The sequence below is a fragment of the Myripristis murdjan genome, chromosome 3 (assembly GCF_902150065.1).
Source record: "Myripristis murdjan chromosome 3, fMyrMur1.1, whole genome shotgun sequence".
Taxonomy (NCBI): domain Eukaryota; kingdom Metazoa; phylum Chordata; class Actinopteri; order Holocentriformes; family Holocentridae; genus Myripristis; species Myripristis murdjan.
Genome location: NC_043982.1, coordinates 5,936,502 through 5,957,601, shown reverse-complemented (window position 1 = coordinate 5,957,601; position 21,100 = coordinate 5,936,502). Strand labels below are relative to the sequence as shown.

General features: G+C 41.5%; 2 protein-coding genes across 5 annotated transcripts; one reads left to right on the top strand and one right to left on the bottom strand.

Annotated features, from left to right (window-relative positions):
* Positions 1-10: 10 nt before the first annotated feature.
* LOC115354243 (lysosomal protective protein) lies at positions 11-10,130 on the bottom strand. The gene is made up of 11 exons (XM_030044530.1): positions 9,837-10,130; positions 4,861-4,972; positions 4,633-4,770; positions 3,764-3,922; positions 2,936-3,027; positions 2,167-2,251; positions 1,918-2,070; positions 1,655-1,794; positions 760-922; positions 558-647; positions 11-388 (listed from the first exon to the last, which is right to left on the bottom strand). Exons 1-11 carry the CDS (start codon positions 10,004-10,006, stop codon positions 305-307), a joined length of 1,386 nt encoding a protein of 461 aa, XP_029900390.1. The 5' UTR covers positions 10,007-10,130; the 3' UTR covers positions 11-304.
* Positions 10,131-11,227: 1,097 nt separating this feature from the next.
* Positions 11,228-19,845, top strand: LOC115376605 (transcription factor E2F4-like). 4 transcript variants are annotated; one of them, XM_030076316.1, is made up of 12 exons: positions 11,228-11,294; positions 11,405-11,500; positions 14,011-14,167; positions 14,934-15,043; positions 15,155-15,316; positions 15,424-15,467; positions 16,576-16,640; positions 16,738-17,068; positions 17,339-17,386; positions 17,489-17,533; positions 17,630-17,770; positions 19,673-19,845. In XM_030076316.1, exons 3-11 carry the CDS (start codon positions 14,015-14,017, stop codon positions 17,743-17,745), a joined length of 1,074 nt encoding a protein of 357 aa, XP_029932176.1. In that variant the 5' UTR covers positions 11,228-11,294; positions 11,405-11,500; positions 14,011-14,014; the 3' UTR covers positions 17,746-17,770; positions 19,673-19,845. The 4 variants fall into 4 exon arrangements, with proteins under 4 accessions (XP_029932176.1, XP_029932181.1, XP_029932168.1 ...); XM_030076330.1 differs by having other exon boundaries at positions 11,278-11,294; positions 14,014-14,167; XM_030076321.1 differs by having other exon boundaries at positions 11,252-11,500; positions 14,014-14,167.
* Positions 19,846-21,100: the final 1,255 nt, after the last annotated feature.

Here is a 21,100-nt window from a genome sequence, read left to right as displayed (position 1 = left end):
ATAACCCATGACAGTGGCAGTTCTGTTTATTTAAAAAAAAAAAAAGTACAATGCACTTCACATCTGAAATTTCAGATGGATCGAGTGTGAGCAAGATCAGTAAGAGCACACATCTTAAAGTTCTTCAAACTAAAAGCATGATAATTGAAAACAAAAACCACACCACACCAACGTTACAGAAGATATCCATTAGATCACATCTCTATTAAGAGTACAGTTTAGTGATTTCCGTAAGATCTGTTTTCCCAAAAAGATTTTTCCCTGAGAAAAATAAATGGTCTGAGTACCGAGCAGTGCAGGACGCTCAGTAGGGGCCATTTGTTATGAAAGACTGGAACATGTGGAAAGCCGGGCCAGGAGCCCACTGAGGAACCATGTGTCCTGCACCCTGAAACAGAGAGGACAGTGGTTCAGTGTTTCACATCACTTTTTGTCTTTTGACCTTTAGCAGTTCAACAACAAAGTGCTCTCATCCTGTACCATCACATCTTTCACATTCACAACAGAAAGCAGCACCATCTTGGGACTACTATGCCAACAGTTACATCAGTGCTAACCTTCACTGTCAGAAAGGTCATGTTTCCAAATTGTTGGTAGAAGCCGGCAATCTGGTCATCATCGATCCAGGCCTTGTACTTAGTGGTTGGCTAGGAGCAAAAAGTAACATTGAAATTTTGGCTCAGTTCATTTATTCTTCTGGATATGTTGGGGGGTAAAAAATGCACTTTGGATACTTTCTCCTGAAATCGGAGCCCCTACCGTCAGGCCGAGGTCCTCCACAAACCACTGGTCTCCCAGGAAGTTGCAGGCCATGTCCGTGTCTCCGTTGTAGACCAGGACCCGCAGACCCAGAGAGAGCAGCTTCAGATGAGCCTCCTTCATTGTCTGGTACAGGGTGGTGTACTGCGCGCCGACAACTTCACTGCAGGGAAGGAAACACTCCATTATGGGTGTGATCAGCATGTCTGTGTTCTCCATTACACACTGCTGGATAGAGTGAGCTGCAGAAACTGCTGCACTCCTCACACCAGTGACCTTGTGTGCAATTTAAATTATCACTGCTCTGACGACATCAAATATGAAGCGAAGTGAACTATTCACTTTACATATTCAGCAATTATCTATCTGTTCATTCAAGTCGGGTATACCACCAGTTTCACCCTAAAGGCTTGGGGGATGGATTGACATGTTCACCTGTTTGGCATCATCCAATCAATGTTCACCTATTTCTTGTTTTATTCAACTGAATAAAATAGGCTTGTCAATGCAGATGCAATATATTCTGAAAGTGCAGATTCTAGCCTCTAATCTATGTCTTGTAAAACAAACGTCAAATTTTTGTATTAAACTAGTTTGATGTTTTTCTGATGTTTCTATAATTGGAAAAATAGATACTAAGATATTTGGATGACACCATACTTTCTAAGTATTTTCAAAAGGAAATAAAGGGAATAAAGAGGGTTCGCAAAAACATGCCAAACTAAAAGCCCGTCCTTGGGCTCCTGGCTTCCAGGGAGTAAATTAAATCCTGACACGTTTATTTAATGACAACAATGCATGAAGCATTGCATCTATAATTTGAACTTCACCTCTCTACAGAGTGCTCCTAATGAGTGTGGTTGGAGCACAGAGCCTAGCTGGCAGTGTCATCTACCTGCAAATGTCCCATGGCGGTAGTGTGTCTGGAATGTGCAAAGCCTTCCTCACGTCGCCTCTGTTCAGCCAGTTCATCTGCGCTGTGCTGTTGATGCAGGGAGGGACTTCACCCAGAGGTACAGAGGGAGCACCTGCAACCTGCACTCAAAAAAACAATCTTGATGCCCAACACATCCAATATCAAAGATAAATGTTCAAACCATGATAATAATCTCTGTGCACGGTCCTGCACCACTTATCCTTGAAAGAGAAAACACTCACCTTGGTGGTGCTCCAGTATTTCCTGAGGTTCTTAAACAGATGACTCATGCTCCTCTCGTAGCCTTGGTGGGATTTTATTCCACCCTCGCAATCCAAGTAAAGTGCATACTCATTCAGTCCGCTCTCATACACGATACGAAAGGCCACATTTAACTGAGAGAAAAAAGAGTGCGGACAAAAGACTGAGCAGGAGTTGCATCATTGATCCAGAAATCTAGAAATGCCCCCGTGAATAAAAGTATGACATACCAGCGTCTTGCAGGTCTCTGAGCTGGTATTGTAGAAGTTACAGCTCTCTTTGTCGCAGCAATTTATGTTCAGATCTCGCCATAAACTGCATATAAAAACAATAAATAAAATGATAATCATTGCTGCATCAGCCATGCGTGTGATACTTCTTGGCTCAACATTAACATCACTGGTAGAAACATCAGAAAACTCGAGGTGTTTCACAAAAATAAATAAATAAATAAATAAAAATCAATTTCTTTTGGCTGTCTAGCATGCAGGCAAGGAAACTACAGCCTGTGTTAGCTAGAATGCACTGTAAGACCAGATCTGTGCAGGAAAAACAGCGCACAAAGATATCACTGAATATTTAAAATCTGTAAAACTGAGTTTAAACTTAAAAAGCTTTAACTGTGTTCAGGACCTTTAAGGTCTTGAGGTTTGATAATGTAATTTAAGACATTTTAAGGTTTTTTTCCAGGATGTGCAGAACCCTTGTCTCTCCAGCTTGACTTGACACTGGAATGTGTCACGTTAGAACTACAGAGCAAATTAAATTCAGTCAAGAGGACACTTTCAATGTCTCTCTGTTGGTGCTGCAGCAGTCAGGACGGCAGGACTCATGACTAGGTACAGGGATCATACTGCAAAGAAACTACAGTGCCTGCTGCCAACACGCCCAGCAAGACTGAACAGGGACAGGGGAGTAAACTAACATCTGCTGGCGTGAGCTCCTTATGGACATGTGCCACTACTGTAAAGCAAGTTGGCTAAGAGATGTGCTACTTACTCTTCTCCAAAGAGGCCGTGGTAGTAACCAAAGTAGATCAAAGCTTGGTCATTGAAAGCAAAGCTACTGAGACCGTTGCCTACTGCAAAACCCTAAAAAAAAAAAAAAAATTAAAAAAAAAACATACCAAGTTAGACAGTTTGAAAGTGTCCACAAAAGTGTGCATGTAAACAGCTTTTCAATCAAGGTGAGTGACACCACTCGCATCATTAAAAAAAGGACCATACCAGTGATTTTGCATGTTTAGTGCAATATCACAAAATGTATGTTTCTGCTAATCTTCTCCCAAAGCAAGCAGTCGTTTTTTAGAACCCTCCTATCATTTTCCTCCCTCTTATCCAGCCACTGGTTTCATTCCACTATGATATGAAAATGAACTTTCAGAGACTTCAATCTTTCGTCACAGCAGTATTCATCACTGTAATAAAGCTGTCCACATCAGTTTTCCTAAAAGCAGCAGCACTGTTGTGTTTTGATGACTTGAAATTGGGTGGAGTGATACAGTTTCCCTGCCAGGAAATAGTCCCTGGGGAAATGCTTGCTTTACACAGCAAATCAGCAGTTCTTTGGTTTATGCATTTTGTCAACTTTGTTAGCCACAGAGGGAGAACATTTTAAGATGGGTGTTTCAAATTTGGAAATGGAGGGATTTTGATTACATGTTGTGAAATCTTTAGTAGTCCTGCACGATTTTGCAAAATGGTTTGCTGCGATGTAAAATGCATGTAAATTGTCGTAAATGACCTATTCGAAATCACTGGTGTGGTCCGTTAAGCTGCTTTCTAGTGGGGTTGATGATAGTAGGCTTTAAACCATGAGGCGTTTCACCTTGAAGTTGATCTTGGCAGTTCCTGTAGCCACACGCAGGCTGAGGGTTGGGGCATAAATCCCACCATAACTTTCGCCAAAAATGAAGAACTCATTCTCAGTGAAGTTTGGAAACTTGTTAAAAAAACTCTGCAGGGCTAGGTAATTATCATCGGCGACCTAAGAGAAGGACACATGAAAGTTCAACAAAAATCAGCATGTTGAGAGCAAGGCTGTTTCCAAACTACAGACGGGTAACAAATTGGACAAATTGGGAAAATGAAAGGTGTTCCATCTTTCCAGCAGAGTTCCAGATGCCATGGAGAAGTGAAGCTGTCCTGGCAGCTTGTGATGGCCCGATACCTTATGAAGACACTTCAGGGCTTTTCTCAGTGCACTCAACCTGGGGCTAAGAGAGCTTTCACACTGGCACAATCCTGGCACGTTCAAGTGAGCTCACCCCGACTCTAGCCTAGGTCCTAGGGCTTGCCAGCCCTGCTCCGGAGCAGGATTACGAAAGTTGGGGCTAAGGTCTATAGTGTGGATTGAGCTTAGAAACAACAGCAACAGAATGCTTTTGAAAAGCAGCAGAATGTTTGCTGTCCAGTCAAAACCCTATTAGTGTTCTGAAGACATTAACCCTCGACTGATCATCATGTGTGAATCTTTAACCTAGGGCTAACTGTTAATCCTGGGTTAATGAGTACCAGTGTAAATCGAGGCTAATCCTTGCCCTGCTCTACAGTTTAGCCCTGGCCTTAGTTAATCTGGGGCTAAGGAGCCCAGTAGTAAAAAGGGCTCTTGTTAGTTTTTCCTTTAATTTGTCACCCGTCTGTATGTCTTCTTTGTGTTTTGAGATCTCTTGCAGTCATTCACCCTGCAGAACTCACCTGGTCATCATTAGTTTCGTACTTCTGGTCATCAGAGTAAGAGTAGCCCACTCCTGCAGGAGCTTCCAGATACAAAATGTTGGCAATCTTGTTCCAGCTGAATTTGTTCTCATACAGCGTTGCCCCGTCATCATTTACCTGAAAAGGAAACAAAACAATGCCTATTTAGAGTTGCTTTTATACAGTGCAAATCAGGGCAAAGCTGTAGTTACACATGTTCATGCTCACATGAAAGGGACCATTTTCTGACAGGAATCCATCCAGCGAGCTGCAGCCGGGGCCTCCATTCAGCCAGAGCACCAAGGGGTCTTTGACCGGGTCCCTCTGCGAGCTCACAAACCTGGTCACCAGTTAGATTAGATTTACATATACACACGCATATACTCAGATGCATTTCATGAAGTACACCAGCCGGTTGGATCCGTTCAACACAGAGTAGACTGTAAGGCAGAGACAGGTAACCAGGTGCTATGGAGGCTTTCACTCCAACCAAAAACTCCACCAGGGGCTGCTTTTTCAAAATTTATCTTCTAAGACAAACCAACTGGATTAAACCTGAAAACTGGGTTTTTCAAAACTCAAGGAAAGAATCTGGATATATTATATATCTGGATATATATCTGGATTCAGAGTGGACTAATAAAATGGTTTTACACAGCTTTACAGAAATGACTTTACTACCCCTGTATCAGGGTTATAAACCTGTGATCACTGAAACTGATTTAAAACACTCGAGATTTTCATAATATATTTGAACTAAAATAATTAGCCGTTTTCTCTATTTTCACTTATTGCATGTTGCTTTAAACTAATAAACAGTTCAGCACATCACCTCAGAGTAAGGGCCTGCCACACTGCAGCCTGTTGGAGCAGCTGGATTCAGTGAGAGGTGTTTAGTAAACCTTTATTTCTCAAATCACTAAAAAATGGTCTCTTATCAAAAAAGAAAAAAAGCACTTGTTATTATGACGTCCAAAAATGACTTGTATTTCATAAGTTTACAGATGGAGAAATGTTAGATCAATGATCTCTTCCTTGCCAAATTAGCTCTTATTTGTCCAGCAGATGGCCATGTAGAGGGGTACTAAAAGCCTTCCAAATCCAGATTTGGAAATCCTGATCCTGTGGTCTCTGGATCATAACTATCCAATCAGACAATGTTTTGAAAAACTGGGACAAGATTGATGAGCTTTTGATCCTGGATTGGAGGCATCTGGTTGTCCAGAGCATTCCGCTCCACATAAAAAGTTTTGAAAACCTGAGCCCTGGTGAGTACTTTCTCCTCTGTGCTTGAAGGCGAGGTGATCAGTGAAATCACCTGGTGGAGGTTTTGGTTGGAATGAAAACCTGCAGCCTCTTGGCCCTCCATGGCACATGGTTGCCTGCCCCTGCTGTACTGCATTTAAAATGCAAGCGGAGAAAATAACTTTCCTTTGCAACAAGACTTTACTCACTTAAAAGCTTTGCATAAGAGGAAATGTAAGCTTCTCTTTTCAAAATTACTCTGTGCGAACAGTCTTCTATTAAGTCCTCATGGGGTGTTTACTGTGGTTATACCTACTGACTGCAGCTCATGCCAAATTTATCACACACCAACAATAGAATATGACTATCCCTGAAACAAAACGGTCATAATATCACATGCTGACCATAAACGGTTCAAACATATACTGGGTTTTGACCAAGTCTTGTTACATCACAAGTGTTACTGGAGGAGTTCAGGGGTAAGAGAAGCTTGTCTGTCAGCTTTATAACATGGACTTGGTGTTTTCCATGGGTGTACTTTGTGCCTTACAGTCACAGAAATATGCTGGGATTCTGAATACACACATTTGATAGGGAAAAAAACTGTCTGCTTAGAAACAGTGAAGTGCGATTTGTACTTTGAGTCACTGAAACTAGAAGAAAATTATTTCCATGCAGCCCCTGTTCAATTACCCACGTCTCACAATGTCTGAGAGGACAAAGGTCCTTCTCTAACTCGTCTGCTTCAGCCCCGTTGCTTCATGAAAACAACTGTTCCTAATAGCATACAAACACTCAAAAAAAAAAAAAAACTAGGAGTGAAACAGAAAGTGTCTGCCTTTTTTCCACCACACTGTCAGACACATGAGTTTTCATCTCCTCTCTCTAGTTCTTGCCCATCCTAAAGAGCACCTGACTGAGCTAATCAACTGTCCCTAATATTCTGCATATTCAGAGTGTATATACAGTACAGGCCAAAAGTTTGGACACACCTTCTCATTCAATGCGTTTTCTTTATTTTCATGACTATTTACATTGTAGATTCTAACTGAAGGAATCAAAACTATGAATGAACACGTGGAGTTATGTACTTAACAAAAAAAGGTGAAATAACTGAAAACATGTTTTATATTCTAGTTTCTTCAAAATAGCCACCCTTTGCTCTGATTACTGCTTTGCACACTCTTGGCATTCTCTCGATGAGCTTCAAGAGGTAGTCACCTGAAATGGTTTTCCAACAGTCTTGAAGGAGTTCCCAGAGGTGTTTAGCACTTGTTGGCTCCTTTGCCTTCACTCTGCGGTCCAGCTCATCCCAAACCTTCTCGATTGGGTTCAGGTCCGGTGACTGTGGAGGCCAGGTCATCTGCCGCAGCACTCCATCACTCTCCTTCTTGGTCAAATAGCCCTTACACAGCCTGGAGGTGTGTTTGGGGTCATTGTCCTGTTGAAAAATAAATGATCGTCCAACTAAACGCAAACCGGATGGGATGGCATGTCGCTGCAGGATGCTGTGGTAGCCATGCTGGTTCAGTGTGCCTTCAATTTTGAATAAATCCCCAACAGTGTCACCAGCAAAACAGCCCCACACCATCACACCTCCTCCTCCATGCTTCACAGTGGGAACCAGGCATGTGGAATCCATCCGTTCACCTTTTCTGCATCTCACAAAGACACGGCGGTTGGAACCAAAGATCTCAAATTTGGCCTCATCAGACCAAAGCACAGATTTCCACTGGTCTAATGTCCATTCCTTGTGTTTCTTGGCCCAAACAAATCTCTTCTGCTTGTTGCATCTCCTTAGCAGTGGTTTCCTAGCAGCTATTTGACCATGAAGGCCTGATTGGCGCAGTCTCCTCTTAACAGTTGTTCTAGAGATGGGTCTGCTGCTAGAACTCTGTGTGGCATTTATCTGGTCTCTGATCTGAGCTGCTGTTAACTTGCGATTTCTGAGGCTGGTGACTCGGATGAACTTGTCCTCAGAAGCAGAGGTGACTCTTGGTCTTCCTTTCCTGGGTCGATCCTCATGTGTGCCAGTTTCGTTGTAGCGCTTGATGGTTTTTGCGACTCCACTTGGGGACACATTTAAAGTTTTTGCAATTTTCCGGACTGACTGACCTTCATTTCTTAAAGTAATGATGGCCACTCGTTTTTCTTTAGTTAGCTGATTGGTTCTTGCCATAATATGAATTTTAACAGTTGTCCAATAGGGCTGTCGGCTGTGCAGTAACCTGACTTCTGCACAAATCAAATCAAATCAAATCAAATTTTATTTATATAGCACCTTTCATACATAAAACAAATGCAACACAAAGTGCTTTACATTAAAATACATACAACCCTAATCCCCCACCCCCTCATACTCACCCACACACGCACACACACACAAGTACAACATATTTCACACATGCATACACTCCAGGCATACACCCCACCACGCCCCAGCCCAACCCAACCCAACCCAAAGATAGAATAAAATATGGCTGAGCACTGAGGGACCAGATGAGGAAACACCATTCATTCTTTGGGAGCCATCCACACCGGGAGGCATCCCAGCCCACGACTACAGGGGGCACCACCACAGAGACCACCCCGACCCAGACAGATAGGAGCCCACACCACGGCCATAAGGCCCTGGAGCAGGGCCCCCAACCATCCCGGCCAGGACAACCCCTAGGACGGCACCCCCCGCAGGCAGGCCAGATACAGCTCCCGGTGTGGAGGGCCCCCATGAGGAAAACACTGGAGCTAAAAACTAAAGGATAACAGAGTAAAATACAATCAATACTAAACGGAATAGAGAAGAAATAAGTAAATAAATAATATATATATATATATATATATAAACATATAAAAAATGAAGTGTAATAAATGATAATAAATTAAAAACAATAAAATTAAAACAATAAAACAATGCAGGCAACATAAATATGTATTAAAAAGTAAAGAAAGAAATTATTAATCAGCAACTAAAAGCAGTAAAACAATAGAAGCAGCAGAAAAGAGTGGAAATAGAATCAGATAAAAGCCAGATTAAAAAGGTGGGTCTTGAGCCTGCGTTTAAAAACATCAACAGTCTGAGCAGCCCTGAGGTTCTCCGGCAGGCTGTTCCACAGACGTGGGCCATAATAATAAAATGAAGATTCACCATGGGTTTTTGTTCTAACGTTGGGAACAGTTAAAAGACCGGTACCGGAGGACCTCAGGGTGCGCGAGGGCTGGTAGGGTAAAAGCAGGTCAGACAGATAAGAAGGCCCAAGGCCGTTAAGACACTTAAAAACTAATAAAAGAACCTTAAAATCAATCCTGAAACGCACAGGGAGCCAATGCAGTGATTTTAAAACTGGTGTAATATATATACAACACAACTGATGGTCCCAACCCCATTGATAAAGCAAGAAATTCCACTAATTAACCCTGATAAGGCACACCTGTGAAGTGAAAACCATTTCAGGTGACTACCTCTTGAAGCTCACCGAGAGAATGCCAAGAGTGTGCAAAGCAGTAATCAGAGCAAAGGGTGGCTATTTTGAAGAAACTAGAATATAAAACATGTTTTCAGTTATTTCACCTTTTTTTGTTAAGTACATAACTCCACATGTGTTCATTCATAGTTTTAATTCCTTCAGTTAGAATCTACAATGTAAATAGTCATGAAAATAAAGAAAACGCATTGAATGAGAAGGTGTGTCCAAACTTTTGGCCTGTACTGTATATAAAACCAGGTGAGTTTAGGATTTGACTGTATAAACCATCCAACAGTCTACATAGTTTCCCTTAAAGCCATGATGTCTCTTACACAGGGCTACAGGAAGCACAGATGAATATTTCATTTGCAGTTCATACTTGACCGATTCTTAAAGCCAAAGCAACAAACAAGCCCATGAACCAACAAACCAACCAACATAATGAAACTCTTTCACACACTCATGGCCATCAGAAGTCATAATGCGGACGCTTACCAGTAATGGAGGAACTTGCCGGGCCCTGCCTGAAGGTACCCGGACCACTGCTGGTAGTTGGGTTTGAACATCATCCCGGGCAGCTGCCTCACCTCGTCCGGAGCGTACTGAGCCCAGCTGGTCGAGGCCAGCCCGGCCAGGCAGCAGAGCAGCAGGCCGCCCGCACACATGTTCACTCCTCACACGGTGGTCCGGCCGGGGGCAACACAACGCTGGGACACCGACAAGACACCGAGGCACTTCCTAGAAGGTCCAAAACAGCGAGTGACAGAGCTGTTCAACTCGTTTAACACCACGAATCATATGACTTGACACCGTGTCACGTGACCCGCGAGCTGCACTTCTGTTTTTCAAACAACGATAACATGGGAAACCACAGACACACACACACACACACACACACACACACACACACACACACACACACACACACACACACACACACACACACACACACACACACACACACACACACACACACAGCATTAGCGCTGCAGCGGAGCTCAGCAAATGGCCAAAGGCAAAGCAAGACAACTTCTTATAAAGAGTAGCCTACACAAACATACTGGGAATTACACAAACATACACTGTTTGTACACAGATAAATGTAAATACAAAGTAGCCAAAAGCCAAAATTTAGTTATAGAGTCTACCACCCTAGTTTCTTCCTTTCATGTCTATCTCTCTATATATCTGTATTTACATATCTATATCCACACACACACACGCACAGAGAGAGAGAGAGAGAGAGAGAGAGAGAGAGAGAGAGAGAGAGAGAGAGAGAGAGAGAGAGAGAGAGAGAGAGAGGGAGAGGGAGAGGGAGAGAAATAGAGGTAGATATTTTTTCTCCCAGTACTATTGCCTAGAATTTATATGATAAAAGACAGCTGAAAAATAAATTGTTGAGACTGATTTTTTTCCTGTATGATTTTAACAAATATGCAATATGAGATATTCACTGCATAAATGGATAAAAGCTATGGCAGCACTTTCATCCAAACTTTATGGACCTTTTTTTAAGTAGTTGTTGCTCTTATCGAGCACAACTGCATGTAGGCTACATACATACATAAATACATACATCAAATAAAGGCCCCCACGGCTCGTTTGTTCAACCCGCAAAAATATCTACAATAAAATGAAGACATCAAAACATTTTATGAAACCTCCTCCCCCAAGAGCGTAGACCCTAATTTCAATCCTGATTTCAGGATTGAAATTAGGGAAAATTTATAGTTTATTTAGCTGCATAAATAAATATTGTGGCACAATTTATGGTTAAAAATCAGACTCTGTCGTTTTCTGAGCGTTCTTTTTTTCCAATTACATTGTATGCCATTTTTTGTGAGAAAGAATTTTGTTGCGGTAAATGGTCTGCTAAGGATTTTGTGCTTTTATTGTGAAGTCCGGCCGCGGGAACGCCTTTTACCGGAAATCAACGAGGCGCCTGCCAGCCCCGTGAGTGATGTTGTTGCTGTTCACAGGAGTTACTACACTGACTAAAAACTACCCCCAGTTCAAACTGTGCGCAGGTTTATCCGTCAACAAGCTGTAAACTCCTCTCGCAGGTGAAAATGCTGTGGACAGTCGACATGTTGGACTAGCTGCCCCCCAGACCCCCCTGGGCAGCAGCTCGGAGCCGTCTGGTCGTGGCAACGAGCGAGGTAAAACAACAGCACTCCTGTTCAACATGTCACTCTCTGTTGCTCTGAGCTGCATGCACTTGTTCTCACACGTCTCCGTGAACAGCACTTTACCTCTGCTTCAGCCGAAACACAGCATTTTAGTCTCGCAGACTTTCAATTAATTAACACTGAGGCCCGACAAAATATGAAATGTTATTTCCGGTGACAAATTTCAAAATAAAACATTGTAGGATTCTTGGCGCTTATTCCCTTGGCGGCCATTGAGAAACTCGGGCTGTGTCCCAAAGGCATGTATGAAGCAAGTATGAAAATGTAGTGTACTCAAGAATGATAACACACACATTCATATGGTTCAGTATGTGGAGTGTGCAGTTACTAAACGGTGTGGAAACGGGAGAGTTCAGAAGTTCATAAAAAACAAAATTAACATGAAAAATACATGTCTTTTTGTGTTGGTGGGCACCGCGAGCCCTCTGGTCAACCAGACAAAGGTCACATGACACCAAAGTCAGGTCAAGTGTTGTATCACATCCTGTTTGTAAAAACAGTGCAAGATGCTGAGTTTCTATCATCAATGAATATGAAGAATCCAAAGTAATATCTCTTCAAATTTTAATGTATCTGGCCATTAAGCACTTTTTTATGAGAGTGTAGTCAAGTGAGGTAGCAAGCCCGTTAACCTCCCTGCCAAATTAAGTGTCGCTGCAGTTGTTCTTAAGATTGCATAGTAACAGAATAAATATACACATTAACTGACCTTAAAACTTAGCTATTAATGTGTTAATGTGTGATTTTGTGGGCTAAAGCTTCTAGAGCGTGTCTCCCAGCATGAGCGTGCATAACGGCTGCTGTGTGAATTAAGTGTGAAGCGAGAGAATGACTTTACAATTTAAAAAAAATAAAATAAAAATGTATTATTGTTTCTTAAAAAATGTGTGTTTTAACACAAGGTCAGATGGGATGTGGGGAGACATTTCCCACATGTTGGAGGGTCACAAAATTCACTCCACGCTGGTCTAGTGGTAGACTGTACGTGCCCGCCCTGCAGTCACACACACACACACACACACACACACACACACACACACACACTCTTGTGGCTTTCTAATCTGCAAAGAGGGCCTAGCTCTCCACAAATTGTACTGCTTTGAGCAGATTGAAACAACTGGAGAAAATCATCAAAGTCAGGACTTCTTGATTATTTTCTCCAACAATTAGTTTAACAGTTTAACCTCTGCCTCACCCTCACACCCCCTTTTTTTTTTTTAAGATTAATTTTTGTGGGGGACAGTGGATCTTGAGGGGAAGACAAAAGGTCAGCTGCAGATGCCACATAGAAACAGTATTCATCATCTGAAAGCTGGGAACCTGAAAATGAATTTCAGATGCAGCTCAGCACTTTGTGTCAGTGTATTATAGTCATAAATTTGTAATAAATACTATGTTTTAAAAATGTTCAGATTCATTGTTATTTGGAGTGTTTAAAGGTTAGAACTTTATGCTTGAGGAACACTAGAAAAATCCATGCTGTGATTTGGTGTCAAAAACTTTTGAGATTTCTGTATGAACTGTATTTGTCAGCAGTTGGATGGCAAGCATTCTGTTGTGGAAATTGCTCAAAAACTCCCCCTTATTGTCAGTACCCCTAGAAACCCAGACATCCTCTGAATGCCTTCAGTGCTTAGTTTGTAGTTGTGAAGTTTCATGAGGCTGTGATTATCCTAGAGGTCACAATAGGTCATTTTATACACTGGTGTCAAGTTTGAAAAAATGGTCTCACTACAATGAAATGGCTCCTATGGGGGCTAACATCATCACACATGAATCGAATGTGTCTCATTGAATCCACAATCCACGAGTCTCAGATCACAGTCAAACTTAATATATGCAACTCCAAGACTGTATAGAACTGGCAAAATAACACATTCACGCTGCATGCAAAAACCTGCATAGTTCTATGGGTGCTCCAAGAGAACCCATTTACATTCAGATATCTTGAGGTGAGAGGTGAAGGAAAATGACCATGCCAGTTTTTCCCTCGTCAAAACTTAGTCTAATTTTGGAGCAGTATTTAGCCTCCTTGTCAATAGCCTAGAATGACATGCATGGTACCACTGGATTCCTTTGGTCACTTTGTGGATGTGCTACAGCTTCTGACAGACAGTATGTTGGCCAGGCTTGCAGGTGACTTCAAAGGAGTTGAAGAGGTTAAAGCCAAATTTTGAATTTCTTTTTCTATGGCAGAGCATGATGCCTCTCCACTATCAAAATCACTCTACCCTAGAGCATACATTTATTCTCTGGGGCTATACAACAGGTTACAAGTTTTTAATTTAATGTGTTGTGGTCTTGTTAGGGCTCTCTATGGTGGGCTTGTCACAGCCTCCTATCCAGCTTTGTTTTATCCAATCCCTGCAGCTCTGCCACCACTGAGGTCTGCTGGTGCTGGCCAGCGACCAGTGGCATCCACAGCTGCACAGCGAGGCTCAGGCACCACATAAATCTGTTGTTGTTTTTCTCCTTTCCAGCAGTATGGAGTACAGAGGGAGTCCGGTTGGACTGGAAGCCCGTCCCAACACTGTGCAGCACCACACACTGAGACACGAGAGGAGCCTCTGGATGCTCACCACCAAGTTTGTTAGTTTACTACAGGAAGCCCAGGATGGTGTACTGGATCTGAAAGAAGTGAGTAAGCCTGTCCTCGAGGATGTGAAATCAGTTAAGGCCATTTCTGTTCCTCTTTTTCAAGATTTGCATCTAGGTCATCCTCTTTAGTTGGTGCCTTTTGAGTCCTTAAGAGAATATCACTTCATATTGTATCAAAACAAGACTAGCATCTCTTCTTACTGGTTTATATGCATGTGTTATAAGAATTGACCATTAATAAAGTTATTCAATTACGATTAAAGGTTATTGCTCGTGTAGAAATTTGTCTTTGGTGCCAGTGAGAACAGAGTTAGGGTCACCTGTCGAGGCTATCAAGGGGATGCCTACCATTACATTTTGTCATGAAAACTGTTGTCGTAAAATGACTGGATTTGACCAGCAAGGACTATTGCAATCTGTACTTACAGCATGAAATGAAAGGTAATTTAATTGCTATAGTGCAATAAAAACTACAAAAAATTGCAAGGGTATGCTGACTATTGATATGCATATGGAAACTATTACTAGTGGTTTACATTGTGACAGAATACCTCTCAGTTTAAGATATGTATAACTACGGACAGGGCACTTGTATTTTGAAACATGAACAACATGCTTATTTGAGTCCTCGAGGTGATCAAAGCAAGAGTGAAAGGCTGTCTTGACTTTTGATATCCACTGTAAATGATCCCTGAATGTTGCCGTACCACTGCTAGCTGATCCCCAGCTGAGACAGACAGGTCACTGCTGGAGGACATTTGACACGAAGTAGATAAAAAAAAAAAAAACCTTTTTGTGATTCCAGGCTGTCAGCGTCCTGGCTGTCAGACAGAAAAGGCGCATCTATGACATCACCAATGTGTTGGAGGGCATTGGCCTGATTGAGAAAAAATCCAAAAACAGTGTACAGTGGAAGTAAGTTTTTACATTTTCTATGGAAGGAATGTGCAAATATACATGCAAATATCTGTTTGTACTAAATATGCGGTTGTTAACAATATCTTGTGGGTACTTTCTCTGAATAAGGGGTGTAGGGCCAGGAAGTAACACACAAGAGATTGCCAAGAAGCTGACAGGCTTGAAGTCTGAGCTGGAGGAACTAGAGCAGAAGGAAAGCGTGTTGGACCTGCAGAAAGTTTGGATTGAACAGAGCATCAAGAACACAACTGAAGACTTCAAAAATAGCCCATATCCTTCTTAAGTCTCTTGAAGCACAGACGTATTGACATTATTGAATCCTTTAAGTTATTCTCTGTCTGCACAAACTAATGCGGTGAACCTTAACTCAGATCAACTTTTGTATATGTGAACCACGAGGATATCTGCAACTGCTTCAATGGTATTTTATAATCTCTTGCTTCCATCTGAATCTACTCTAATTTAAATTGTTGTTATGTTGGCAACATGTAGTGGAAAGCACAACAACTAGACTTTTTGTACAATTAATTTTTTCTCACTTCAAAAGAGGACTATGAGTCAAAACCACTAATTGAAGTTTTTTGATTATGGGTCATCATTGGCATCCACACCTTGGATGGCAAAAAAAACACCTGAGCCGCTTTCGTTGCCAAATATAAAAGTAGAACCCTCTCTGCTCCTTGTTAAGCTGTTGAATTTTGTATTTCAGCATGCTCGAATCAACTTTTGATCAATAGGTCCACTGCAGGGTTGGCAGAGGAAATCTAAGTGCCATCTGAAAAGAGAAAAAAAGGGCTAAAGTGCAAGAAAAGTTGTTGGTGCAGGTCTGAACTTGTAATTCATCTGTTTTCCTGCTCGGGAAGTGAAAATTGGAGATCACTGGGCTGGAGCCTTCTGCCTTATTGACCAATGTGTCCACAGGAGAGCCCAGAGATTCAGGATTCAAAGCCAACAAATATTCACACCCCTGAAATAGATCACGCATTAAATTTACAAAATATTACAATTTCTCTTTTCTAGAAGTACAGTGACAAGGTGGATCTAGGTAAAAGCCATCACCTCTCTTTGATTTCCTATAGTAAATCTGTACTAATGACAAAGGAAGAGATGTAGATAAAGAGAAGCAGAGGGTTAGATTAGGAATGAACTAGATTAGGAGACAACTGAGATGGTGTTTGGGATTTGTATATCCTAATACTGTGATATGGCACAAATCACGTATTTCCTGTTTCTAAAAGCTGCATTATAGTAAGAGATACCATTTTATGAACATATACTAGACTGTTCTAGTTGTTTATCAGAAATCTTGTGTGTCCGTATCTTATAAAACCACTAGTATTCATCCCTAAAATATCATCACATTATCAATATCAAGGTATCCAGTCAAAGTTATTGTGGTATTTGATTTTGTTCATATCATCCAGCCCTACAACAAACACAACTCTACCATTGTTTTAATATAGAGATATTTTTTAAAGTACACAAAGATCAAATTAGCTCAAGGTTTTTATTGTGTCTGTTCTGTGCAGGTAACACCCTCTTGGCAGTACGGGCGCCATTTGGTACACAGTTAGATGTCCCCATACAAAAAGCTGTGAGTCCTGCATTATTAAAATGTGTTTTCCATCTTCTCCTTTGTTTACCATAACTTGAGTAGGGTGATTTTAGTGCATGCGCACATCTCCACTCAGGTGCAGCACGGTGAAGCGAAGTATCAGATCCATCTGAAAAGCACCAACGGGCCCATTGACGTTCTGCTTATCAACAGAGACCCTGTTAGCTCTGCTCCTGTGGTGCTGCCGGTCCCACCACCTGAGGAGATTCTGCAGAGCGCCAGATCAGCCGCGTCCTCTGCAAAGCAAACAGAGCACAGCGCCACCGCTAATGTGGCGTCGGTCAATACCAACCAGACTGCTGACCAACCTAGCACTAAGTCGAAGCGAACAGCTTCAGTGGACAGCCATCCTCTTCAGGCACCACCGTGTATCAGTGCTGAATCTAACAGAAGTGATGTGTCTGAATGTGAGTAGCTTTGTGGTTCTTTTAGCTGAGGAGAAGAAAAATGACAAAATTCAAAATGTCAGGGTGTTCCTTTTTGATTTACCAGTTATAACTGCTTGATGGAAGGAGATCAACCACATGCACACACACACACACACACACACACACACACACACACACACACACACACACCTTAAATACCAACCAGCACCATCCGATCTAATGATGTTTTTTCCTATGGTGCTCAATGTTCTCACCGTGATTTTCCTTTTTTTTTTTTTTTTTTTCCAGTGCTGAGTTTATCAAAAGACCTGGCAGACATTCTTGACCCAACCAAAGGTACTAAGCAGGATTCATGTTGTGTCTGACAATTATTTTTTGTTCTTTGAATTCTATTCTGAATAACTGGTAATATAATTTTGTCTTTCCTCTTTTCTGTAGAAATTATGAATGCAGACCTGATAACAGAGCTTATGGCTTCTGAGGGTAAGCATTTGAATGCACTGTATTTTCACTCTGACTAAACTATATTGGGTTTAAATCTGTCTTTGTTTTAAATTTGTCCACTTTATTTTTTCTCAGTTTTCTCTCCACTCCTACGGCTGTCTCCTCCTACAACTGAATGTGACTACATGTATAATCTGGATGACAGCGAGGGCCTCTGTGACCTATTTGACATCCCTGTCCTCAATATTTGATGTTGGACTCCTGCCTGGTGACAAGGCAAGTGTATTTTTGTTCAAGAACATGTGCAAAGGAATCCTTTTTTTTTTTTTTTTTGAATAGTTAATAGTTGATATCGTCTCTTATTCATGTGGAGATATCCTGTAGATATCCTTCACTAAATTACAAATCCTTTGCCAGATACGATGTGGTTCCAGGCAGAGGGGGCTGACTTTGACCTCCTGCACTGCACATAGCACAGTGCCTTCATAGGAAGTAGAGCCATAATTTCCCACAAATTGCTCACTGTGCTATAAAACAGTGCTTTTATTTTCAAGGAGCTTACAGTATGGTTTACATCTGATAACCTTAACGACCAAATAGACCAGTCATGCATATTCAGAGTTGGTTCTACGATTTTACTTAAGTGGTCCTTTGATTCAAGCCCTCATGTTTGGGAAGTGTCTGCCCCGCTGAAGTATCTTTGAACAAGACAATGAATGCCCGCCAACCCCAGCAGAGGTGTCCTGTAGCTCACTGTGCACTCTAAGCCCAATACATAAAAAAAAAATCCCTTCAGGAATCATTAAAGTTTCTTATTTCATGTCTGTTCTCAAGGCTGTAGTTCATCAGAACCTCCTGTAGAGGTAGCACTTCACCAGCACAGAGTTTATTATGCACATGTTGGAAGAGAGGAGGGACATGGTGACTTTGCAGGGCATTCCAAGTTATGAGAATGAATAGAGAGTCAAAGATTCAATACTTTATAGACAAGTCAACATACTTGAGTGGAATTCACCACAGTGCAGCTCTTAAAAGGGACAGAAACAACCATTAAAACCTAAAGACAACAGTGAACCCAAGAACAAGGACTGTATGATCGACACCTGACTTATCTTACCACTAAGGGGGCTTTCACACTTACTCTGTTTGGGCTGATCCAGTCAGACCGTTTAGTGTCATCACTGACCGTTCACCAATCAGTGCATTCACCAATCAGTGAGATCGGTTCTGAGAGTTCGATGCCTTTAGAGAGGTGAGAACATGCATTCAAACTCTGGTTTGGACTAAACAAGCAAACGGTGGTCCGCCTGATAAGACGGGACTTGGTCGGGTTCCAAGTGAGCCACAGTCATTTCAAGCCAGAACGCAATCCACGCTGGACTATAGGAAGTGAGCTACAACCTTGCATGTCTTCAGCTGAAATACACGGGCAGATGGCCTATATAAAAACACTAAATCCATACCTAGCCACCGAATACAGACCTCACTGTGTAGTAAGTGAGAGGTATTCATGTTATAGACATTTGCCTTCTCCTTTTGTGCAGCACACTTTCTGAATTAATGTGAAGCAATACTGCACTGTTGGCTCACTGTCACACTGAACAGCAAAATAAACAATATGATACAATTTACATTCTTTCATGACATCATATATAGTTACACCATAACTACTGAATCGTATCGATAATCCTACTAAGTGATTAAAACTCGTGAAAGAAATAGTTGGGATGACCGTGAGTGCCAGATAATGTCATATTGTGAATTATATTGCGTATTATTTATCTGTGGCAAGTTTGTAAACATTTGAATTTCAAGCAAAGAGAATCAAGAGAATGTTTCTGAACAAAAATTAGAGAAAACACTTTCAAATTATTAAAGTAGAATTGACTGTAAGCTGCTACTAGAAAGTTCAGACAAACCTGATAAAGATTTTAGGTCATGGCTCCCTAGAGACAAGAGTGTCCATCAGGGAACACACAAAGTGCAAGAGGATCATGCTGTTTGGACTCACTGGAATAATAAATCATTTATAAATGTTGTATTTAATAAGCTCCATAGCAGCTGATTTCAACAGTACTCAGTATTTCAGTACATTTATTGAATGTACTGAAAACCAGAGGAAGGCAAGAGAGGCCTGTGAAATACCTTGGAGTCATGAGTTTGTGCTCTCCTTTCTAGGTGGAGAGAAAATGGAGGAGGGAATCTGGAAAGCTCAAGAAGACTAGTGAATGAACGTGTTACTGCCTTTGGTGGAATGAATGAAGCAAACTGACATTTTCTTTCTTTATTCTTTTTTATTTTTTTTGTGTATGGCTTATTTGTGTTCTAGAATAAAGTCTTTTTTAAATCTCTGATGGGTCAGTCTGCTGTTACTATTAGGTATAAATGTGTCATGAGAATGCTTTTTTTCCCCCCACAATGAGGAATACATGTTTCCCAGCCAGGGTGTTTAGCTTGAGCTGCAAAGTCAGTAGCCCTTGATGGCGAGATTCTCCCGTTCCTTTTTCAGCTCTTATGTCCCCCTGTTGGAGAATATGCTTTAAAAACTTCATGCTTATTATTGTTGATGCTGCTTAACTGCTTATTTGCTGTTCAGATGCAAAATAAAAGCACCTTAGGTCCACTGTGAGAGCACAGCTGTGGGTCTACAGGTTATTCACCACAGGAATAGCTGTTTTATGAAAACCAAAAAAAAAAAAAAAAAGGCCAGAGGATGCTCTTACAAACTGTGTGTTCGGCAGTGTTTTTGGTGAGGGAAATCTGTATTTCCAGAGGTCTGGTCATACGTAGGTCTGGCCAAATATGTAGCCATACTGCTTTGATGCACTGCCATTGTGTACCCTTACTGTCATAAACCAATTCACAGATTAATCATGTCCACACGCAGGAGACATAAATACCTGCATCCTTGTTTTCCATGTGCTTGTAACTGGAGATGAGTCACATTGAGGACCATGCCACTGGCAAGGGTAAACGGTGAGATGATTCAACAAACGTCTCACTTCACCTGAAATTAGAGAAATGGGTTTTAAAAAAAAAATAGTAGTACTATAAAAGTCAAACTGTGCATATTCAGACTAATCAGAGAATGTCCAAAATATATATGGGCTTGATGGTTTATACACTCACGCGATAAAAATATTGGACAAAATTCACATCACTGTCACATCCTGGGAAACTAAGTTGCATTTGTGAACACAAATCTTATCCTCAAGTGTTTACTGTGACATACACTACTCACAAAAAGTTAGGGATATTTGGCTTTTGGGTGAAATTTATGGAAAATGTAAAAAGTTCACGCTACAGTGATATTATATCATGAAAGTAGGGCATTTAAGTAGAAGCATACACTGGTGATTTCCCCATCTCAAACAATTTCTTGAAACAAAAGCCAACAACAGTGGTGGATATACCACAACAAAAAATGTCAGTGTTTCAATAACTTGTCATGTTCCCTTGAGCATCAATTACAGCTTGACAACGACGTCTCATGCTGTTCACAAGTCGACTTATTGTCTGCTGAGGCATGGCATCCCACTCTTCTTGAAGGGCGGCCCTCAGGACATTGAGGTTCTGGGGTACAGAGCTCCGAGCCTCTACATGGCG

Bases quoted from the DNA above. Each gene is read 5' to 3' on its own strand.
- LOC115354243 (XM_030044530.1), bottom strand. From the start codon at position 10,006: ATGTGTGCGGGCGGCCTGCTGCTCTGCTGCCTGGCCGGGCTGGCCTCG. The intron at 4,771-4,860 runs GTGAGCATGAAC...TTTCCTTTTCAG, and splicing joins CAGAAAATGGTCCCTTTCAT to GTAAATGATGACGGGGCAAC. The intron at 3,028-3,763 runs GTGAAACGCCTC...TTTTTTTTTTAG, and splicing joins CTGCCAAGATCAACTTCAAG to GGTTTTGCAGTAGGCAACGG.
- LOC115376605 (XM_030076316.1), top strand. From the start codon at position 14,015: ATGGAGTACAGAGGGAGTCCGGTTGGACTGGAAGCCCGTCCCAACACT. The intron at 16,641-16,737 runs GTGAGTCCTGCA...ATCTCCACTCAG, and splicing joins ATGTCCCCATACAAAAAGCT to GTGCAGCACGGTGAAGCGAA. The intron at 17,069-17,338 runs GTGAGTAGCTTT...TTTTTTTTCCAG, and splicing joins CAGAAGTGATGTGTCTGAAT to TGCTGAGTTTATCAAAAGAC.